Source organism: Ruditapes philippinarum, unplaced genomic scaffold (assembly GCF_026571515.1).
Source record: "Ruditapes philippinarum isolate M1 unplaced genomic scaffold, ASM2657151v2 ctg3348_1_1_1_1, whole genome shotgun sequence".
Taxonomy (NCBI): domain Eukaryota; kingdom Metazoa; phylum Mollusca; class Bivalvia; order Venerida; family Veneridae; genus Ruditapes; species Ruditapes philippinarum.
Window position 1 is genome coordinate 56,843 of NW_026854105.1, and position 7,868 is coordinate 64,710.

General features: G+C 32.0%; 1 protein-coding gene across 1 annotated transcript; it reads left to right on the top strand.

Annotated features, from left to right (window-relative positions):
- The first annotated feature begins 1,527 nt into the window (after positions 1–1,527).
- Positions 1,528–7,014, top strand: LOC132738969 (uncharacterized). Its single transcript, XM_060726600.1, has 4 exons — positions 1,528–1,587; positions 4,273–4,327; positions 5,647–5,897; positions 6,578–7,014. Exons 1-4 carry the CDS (start codon positions 1,533–1,535, stop codon positions 6,865–6,867), a joined length of 651 nt encoding a protein of 216 aa, XP_060582583.1. The 5' UTR covers positions 1,528–1,532; the 3' UTR covers positions 6,868–7,014.
- The last annotated feature ends 854 nt before the right edge of the window (positions 7,015–7,868 follow it).

Consider the following 7,868-nt stretch of genomic DNA (forward strand, 5'->3'; position numbering starts at 1 on the left):
TAAAATTTAAACTAATCTTATAAAGACTGTAATTTCACCCTGAAATATTAACTGACTGTGATTAATCCAATTAATCCAAGACTGAGATATTTTCTTTAACAATTTTATTCAAACTGCGATATAATCTTCAAGTATCAGACCATTTAATTGATAATTTTAACTAATCTTATTCAGACTGTGCTCTCAACCTGAAATATTAACCGATATAATAAAATCTGTGATATTATCTTTAAATATCCACAAATCTTATCAATACTGTGGTATCAATTTCAAATATAAACCAATGTAATGATATCGTCGTTCAATTTAAATCGATGTAATTAAGACTGTGATATTTTCTTCGAGTATCAGCTTATCTAATTAAGACAATAGCTATCGTCTTTCAATTATAAAGACTGTGGGTCTTTCCTTGAAGACCAACCAATCTTATTAGGAATTTGATATCATCTTTAATTATCAACCGATCTTATTAAGACCGTGTTAACTCCTTTTGAATACCATCGAATTTACATAAATCGTTCTATTGTCTTCAATAAATATTAATCTAAGTTAGTAACATCATTCTATTCAATTTCAAATGGTATAATTTAGACTGTGATGTCATCAGAACATTTTAAATCATATGCAATGTTTACAAAATAAATCTTTTCACAACCATGATAGGACCATTAATGACCATGGGCCATGATTGAAACAAATATTTGACAATCATGACCAAAATTTGTAATGTATAGCTATAAGTAATCCTGCTTCAAATATATGATCCTGCTTTTCTATAGGTCAGATGTCTTGATTCAGCGTTATCAATAAGAGCATTATATAATATAAATCAGATGTTCCATTCTTAAACCGTAACTATGATAATGCTGTTCTAAAGGCCAGATGCCCTTATCATGAGTCTAAGACTTGCCTTGGAGCCAAGTCAGGTGTCCAAATCCTGGGCCATTTATTTCCCACCCGAACTTCAATCGAACAAATCCAAATTGAAAGATGAAACTAATGGATCGGCATAGTTTCGAACATAATGAATGTAAAGCCACCATGTGCGTAAAAGGATATAGGCAATTGATTAAAAATATTTTTCCAATAAGTGTATTTCTAATACATGAATTTGTCTTTTCCATAGAGACTCTTTTGGTCATTTTGCAAATATTACCCAGGTCTTAAGTCTGCCTCTCGAGGTGCTTTCACCAAAACAGCCAGCTTAAAATCACTTGATTTAATTCGATATTGTTCAAATGTAAGCGTAATTTGTACAAACACAACTTTGTTGATCCTGGATTATAGTGGACTTTGACAGCCATTATAAGTTGAAATAATAAGCAATGTTGTTATTATACATAGTAGCAAGTGTTGTTAATCGTTTTTCTATATGCATATGTTCTTTGTTTGTTTGCTATTTTTGATGAAATACAAATGTGACCTTTAACAAAAATATTTTAAGTACGGGCCTCAATAAATGCCAATCACCAATGCTATAAAAGCTCATAAAATATAAGTACAGATAACAGTTTACTTCTACAGAGAATGAAATGGAGTTATATTTCAGTTTTTTCCCTTTACTTCTGTGTTCTTATTACGTTAGTGGTAAGACTTTATTTGTTCTAACGAGATTAGATGCTTAATGCAAACCCTCTTTTATTTCAGTGAGGAAACTGAGTTGACCTGGGGCTTTGGTTCAAGCCGTACTTAGGGCAATTTATTTACTTTTTTGTATTTTTGTATTTATTTATTTTTTTTTTGTATTTTGTTTTTTTGTACTCCTTTTTGTTTTGTGTGATTATGATTTTTTGTTGTTTTTTATGTTGTTGTTGTTGTTGTTTTATAAATCTTAAATTAAGATTTATTTGCATATTATAATGTTTTAAGTGTTTATGTTTCCAAATCTGGGATTTTTGCCCAAAATCAACATTTTGCCTTGATTTTTTACCATCAAAATTTATTTCAAAGTGCTGCAACTTCTCAAGAGATTTGGATAGAGTCAAACGCTTTTCATCGTTGGTTACACGTTGGTTACACGTTACCTTATGATCGACCTGGGGTCATTTTTAGCCTCTCATATTTCCAAAATTTTCTTGGCGATGAGGGGGACTACCGCCCTCCCCCCTCAAAACACCCAAACAGAAGGGGGCACATCTCCTCTCTGGCAACCCCCTGATGTATCTTTTGGACGGGGGCCGGCGCCGAAAAAGTGCTCACTTTTTTATCCATATTTCTCAAACGAAAACATGTGTTTGGGGCTTAAATAGGACATTTTTTCACTATTTGAGGCCTAAAAGAGGGGGTTGAAAGTGCGTTGTTTCGCGTATTTGAGGTAAAGGGTTAAGATTAAAAAAGTCTTGCAAAAATAAGCTTTTTTATTTGATTTATTCATTTATTCATTCATTCATTTGCTCATTTTATTTTAATACATGCATTCAACCAACTAAAATTCGACCTCTTAAATGATTGCCTGCTTTTAATTCGTCAAAAAATTAATAAAATGCGAGTTTTATCTTTAAAAGGATGTAATTATCATCTGTAAGAAATATGCGTTAAAAAAATATTCGCCCTCGTACGCTTACTTACTTTTTATACTGAGGTCGATTACTTTCGTACGGCACTTCTTGCTATTTAGTGAAAACAAAACCTCTTATATATCACGATTTGGTATGGTGGCTGATTTACGCCATGTCGTATCTTCGCTTCTTCGCCTCTAAATGCAAAAAAAAAACGCGAAAACACGAAGGGACGACAAATTGTCGTCTATTCGTGTTTTCGCTTAAATTTCGGATTTTCGAGACAAAAAGCGAAAATACGACAGGAAGGCGATAATACGACGAATTTCGATTCGAATTTTTAATCTGTCAAATCTGCACATTTATGAGACAATATAGAGATAAATCTGCGGTGCAGGGTCTGAAGACATGTATGACTAGATACCGGATCCAGTTCTTAAAAGCAAATCACAAAAACATTTTTTTAGAAACTAAACTGGACCGGAATAAAAATCACCTACCTCTCTTCCCCACAAATAATTCACCATCTTGAAAATTCTATACTGTAACCGGAAAGCGCGTTACTGTATCACGTTTCATCCAGTGCATTATTTAACAAATAAAACATGGCCTTGAGGGCAATATGCAAGTTTACGGACTGGTTGGTCAGACTGAGGAAGGTATATGGCCCGAAACGCAGCTGAGGGTCATATACCGTCTGAGGTCTGACCAACCAGTCCGTAAACTTGCATTTTGCCCGAAAGGCCATGTTTTATTTGTTATATTATACCGAATCTAAATTCTTTCATCCATTTTGTTGCTGTCATTTTTACTATAATTTGCTTTCAAATAAAAAGTTATTTGTTCAGTGTGTGAAATATATCAAACCCTAGTCGAATTTTTTATCATTATTTTCAAGCGATACAGCAAAAAAATCATGCTTTTCTTTTCTTACTCAAGTTTTGTTAATCAAATTAAACAGGCAAAAAAACCCGAACTTTCAGATTTTCACAAACTGTATAGATAAAATTTATAATCAATTTAAAGACAAATCATAACTTTTGGTCAACATGTAATAAATTTATCTGAAGCAAAACAACAAATTTAGTAAAAAGACTCATTTAACAACAAGATAAAATAGTATACTTCATTTGCATGCGCCCTTCTATATTTAATATGACGTCATCCGGTCCATATAAGAATTATGGACCGCCCCCGGTCTATATGCGGTTTATGGACCGGATGACGTCATATTAAATAAAGAAGGGCGTATGCAAATGAGGTATAATATTACACGATATATGCACAGTACAAAGAAACGAAAGCTTACACGCCATATGACGTCAGATCAATAAACCAAATGACGTCAGGAAAATTATTTCTACGCTCAGAGTAGTCCAGAGTATTTATATCAATTCAATTTTTAATAAGAATGTTAGAATGGAAATAAATATTTATATTGTTTGCATTGTACATAGTAAAATAATGCGCGATTTATCGTTCAAATTCTTTGAAAATAATCACTCAGGCCTGTCGGCCTTCGTTATAAAATTCCTGCGCATTTGAAATCGAACATAGCATAATTCTACTCAAAACTGATATCTATTTCCTAAATAGCATATCTAATCTTAAGCTGGAGACCGCTCTAAATCAGTGTAATGAAAGCTTAATTGATTGAAGCAAACCTTGATGACAAAAGTTATAAATGTCTGAAAACAAAATCTGAAGAGAGGTTTCATAATTGCTTCAAATATTTCAACCCATATAATTATTTAAACATTTCTTTACCATTCAGGAAAGACATGCTGGGATTCGACATGGTATAACGAATCAGTCACATTGAAGAACGGGTAAGCATTTAATCTCCCTCTATTGAGCATCAGCAAATTAGTATTAAATTTGAAGCAATGACAATTTTTGCCGAGAAATCAGCAGATATCCAGTCTGACTATCACCACACAATGCCATATTTTATACCTAGAAGTCATGTTAAATTACTTGTAGTTAATTAAACATAAAATGTCGTGTTTTTGGTGATCCGTGATCAGAATGGGTAATTCAATTAGGATAAAGCAGACTGGCAGTGTCTATTTTAGGATTTGAAAAACAGGGGGGGGAGAGAGAATATTAATTAAAAAGTGATAATTAATCAAAATTTGTTGATCCTTTATCCTTCTTTCTCTATGTAAAAATTTCCCTGTTCCTCTGAGAAAATAGAGAGGAATTATCAAAAATATGAGTAAATCCCCAAGATATAGAGGACATTACAATGTAGTTTGTTTGTGTATATGATGAAATGTTATTCAAAAAGCGGCTAGGAAATTTGAAAACATGGAATTGTTGAAAGGCTGCCTTACGAACGCTTGGTTGTTTACTTATACTTCGGTCTAGTGGCTGTCATTACTTTTCAAGTTTTCATATGGCATTAGGCAGTTATTGCTTGTAGGATACTTAAATATACCAAAATATCACCAAGAGCAGATTTGCATGCGTAAGGAATTGTATTTTTCAGACTGTAAAAATGAAACATTACATATAGAGACGATATTTGGTGATTGGTAATTTGAATTAATTGATATTTTCTTCTTTTTATTACTTTTGATGTTCATGTTATTTATCAAGTTTAGCTTTGCGTTTCTCTAAACAGCCCTGACAATGTCAGAATTGACAGCAAAAATAAAATTGACTTATTAATAAAAGAGTAGTTTCGTCATTGAAAAGTGTGAAATTATATTTTGATAATTTTCACTGTGAAATTATCAAATATAATTTTCACGGATAAATCAGTAATCCACTGGAAAACATAAAATAATAGATAAGATAAGATAACGGGTGTTGCAAAGAATATGACAAGCTACGTAACTATCCAAGTTTGTTTCGTACAGTAATTAGACTGTTATGCTTTGTTATTGCTTATAAGTGTCAAAAACCAATTTTAAGTTTTAGTATACATAGTATAAAAACTAAAGAACTTGATGAAAAATATTTCAGAAAAATCAGAATTTGGTGGAAACAAATAAAAAATCAGAATTTCTGTATGTCAGACCAGAGCAGCACGAAACAATATCAAATATGTTAAGAAGGTTCACTTACCTATTCCATTAAAATAGACAGTTTGATGACCATCTCCATGCTCTATGATCAGCATTGTTTTTTCTATGTATTCTAGATCAAATTATGAACACCAGTCGGTGGATGTCTTGAACTCAATGTGTCCCAACAAAACAGCAGTGATTAATGCAAGTTGTAGAGGCGAGAGAACAGAACCATTTACGATGATGACTGTTGATTTGATTAGGGAATACTATGCAACATGTAATCATAAAACGGGACTTATCTGTTATCCATTTGGAAATCAGTCTTGTCCAGATTTTTCTATACAATATGGTTGCAATTGTTCTCTGTCGACTTTGGATCGCGGTAATACTTTTTTATGTTTTTTCTACGTTTCTCGTGTGTGTCTTTTTTTGCAATAAACAGGATAAACGGAATCTCATTCGAGCTACCTGAATCATCGCCTTATTAAAAGTACGCAATATAAAACGTTTGAACCACGTTCATTTTAATAGCTCAGTAAACATGTATATAAAGATACACGCGGAAAATCGAAAATAAAAGAAATACATGTAAATGTATATTATTTGACACTTCATCTTGGGATTTTTCAAATAATATGTTGCATTTGTTCCCCCTAATCTTTACTCTGTTGTATAGTGTTGGGATTAAAATGTTGGCTAATGCTTATATTTATCGACTTTTACACACAAAAAACGTCTTAACCGTCAATGGCCCAAGTAAGTTAATGTGCACGTACACGCAAGTAACCACACACATACTACGTAAATGCTCGCGCACACACACGCACAAGCTCGCGCGCGCCGCAACCACACTCACGCACGCACCAATACACACACAAATACACGCACGCAAACACAATGCTCTTCTTATCCTATATATAACATTTTTAAAGCATAATATTTTGTTTCGAGTATATAATTATATTGAATCATATAACATCCCTTTGAATATAGAATATGATACATAAAATGTAAGTTTTTAAATCAGAAACATTTTAACATTTTTTGTCTTTTATCTAACAGATGCTGGTACACCAAATATATCATCAACTACAATTGTTATGTCAGGCTCAAATAAACAAACAGCCAGAACATCTAAAGTGACGTCACATCCTGTCGTTACTGCTAAAAGCGATTCTGTTGGAACGGAGACCGGAAGCGGAAGTAGAGGAAACAGCACCAATAATGACATAACAGGAAGTAGGTCTGCAACAAAAGCGCGCAGGCGTCGTTGCAGGAATAGTGCAAAGCCTTTGGAAAGTGTTTGGATATTGTTGGCTTTATCGTCGTTTGTTTTGGGATTGGTACAGTAAAATGCAAAATCAAAATGATAAACGTTACTGTAAAGAACAACCTTTTGGTGCAATTAATGCAAACCTTCGATCCTATTCTATAATTTATGCCTTTTTGGTAATTTGTTTGTTCTTAATTTTAAATTGTCTTATTTACACCATTTCAAATTCCAAATTTATAAACAGATATATTTGTTTAAACATGAATTATTCATGTTAGTATGTCTATAACTCTTCTTTACGTATACATTAAAATTACATAACAAAGGTGCTTTATGTGTTGCGCTTTGATTCTTTAGGATTGATATTATAATCGAGAAAGAAATAACACAATTTTTAATAATATGTTTTGTTCATTCTCAAACAAATAAGATTTAACCAATCTGATTAAAATCAGCTCATTATGAACGTTTACACATGATCTGACGGTCACCAAATGGAGGTCAACTTCTTGTGACTTTTCTAACAGCTAATCATCAACTTTAGTCAAATTGGAGCTTTAGCTAACAAAACAAGAAATAGTCGATATGAAGACAAAAGAAAACAATTCAATTCAATTCAATCTTTATTTAGCAATCGGCATAAATATGCTTGGCCATTTACAAGTAATAATTATAGAATATAGCCAAGACAAAATAACATATCAATGTACAATAATAATTCAAATGCATATGATCAATCAAACACATAACATATAAACATTACAATACAATGTAAATATTATTATAAATTTACAATTAACATTGTCTGTCTGTACAAATTCATTTCGTTCAATAGCCAGTGTTCTTATTATAAATGCCTCTTTAATATAATTTGCTAATTTTACTTGAATAGTTTTATTATTATTATTCATTAATACAACAAATTTATTAAGTGAAGGCCAAGATGTATAATATTTTGGAAGTAAATCTTTTCTGATAGTATTATATTTTGGACAAATCAGAAAAAATGATATTCAGATTAAATCTGTTTCTGATTACAAAATAAACACAATCTTTGATTTCTCTCTTTATTATTAAATC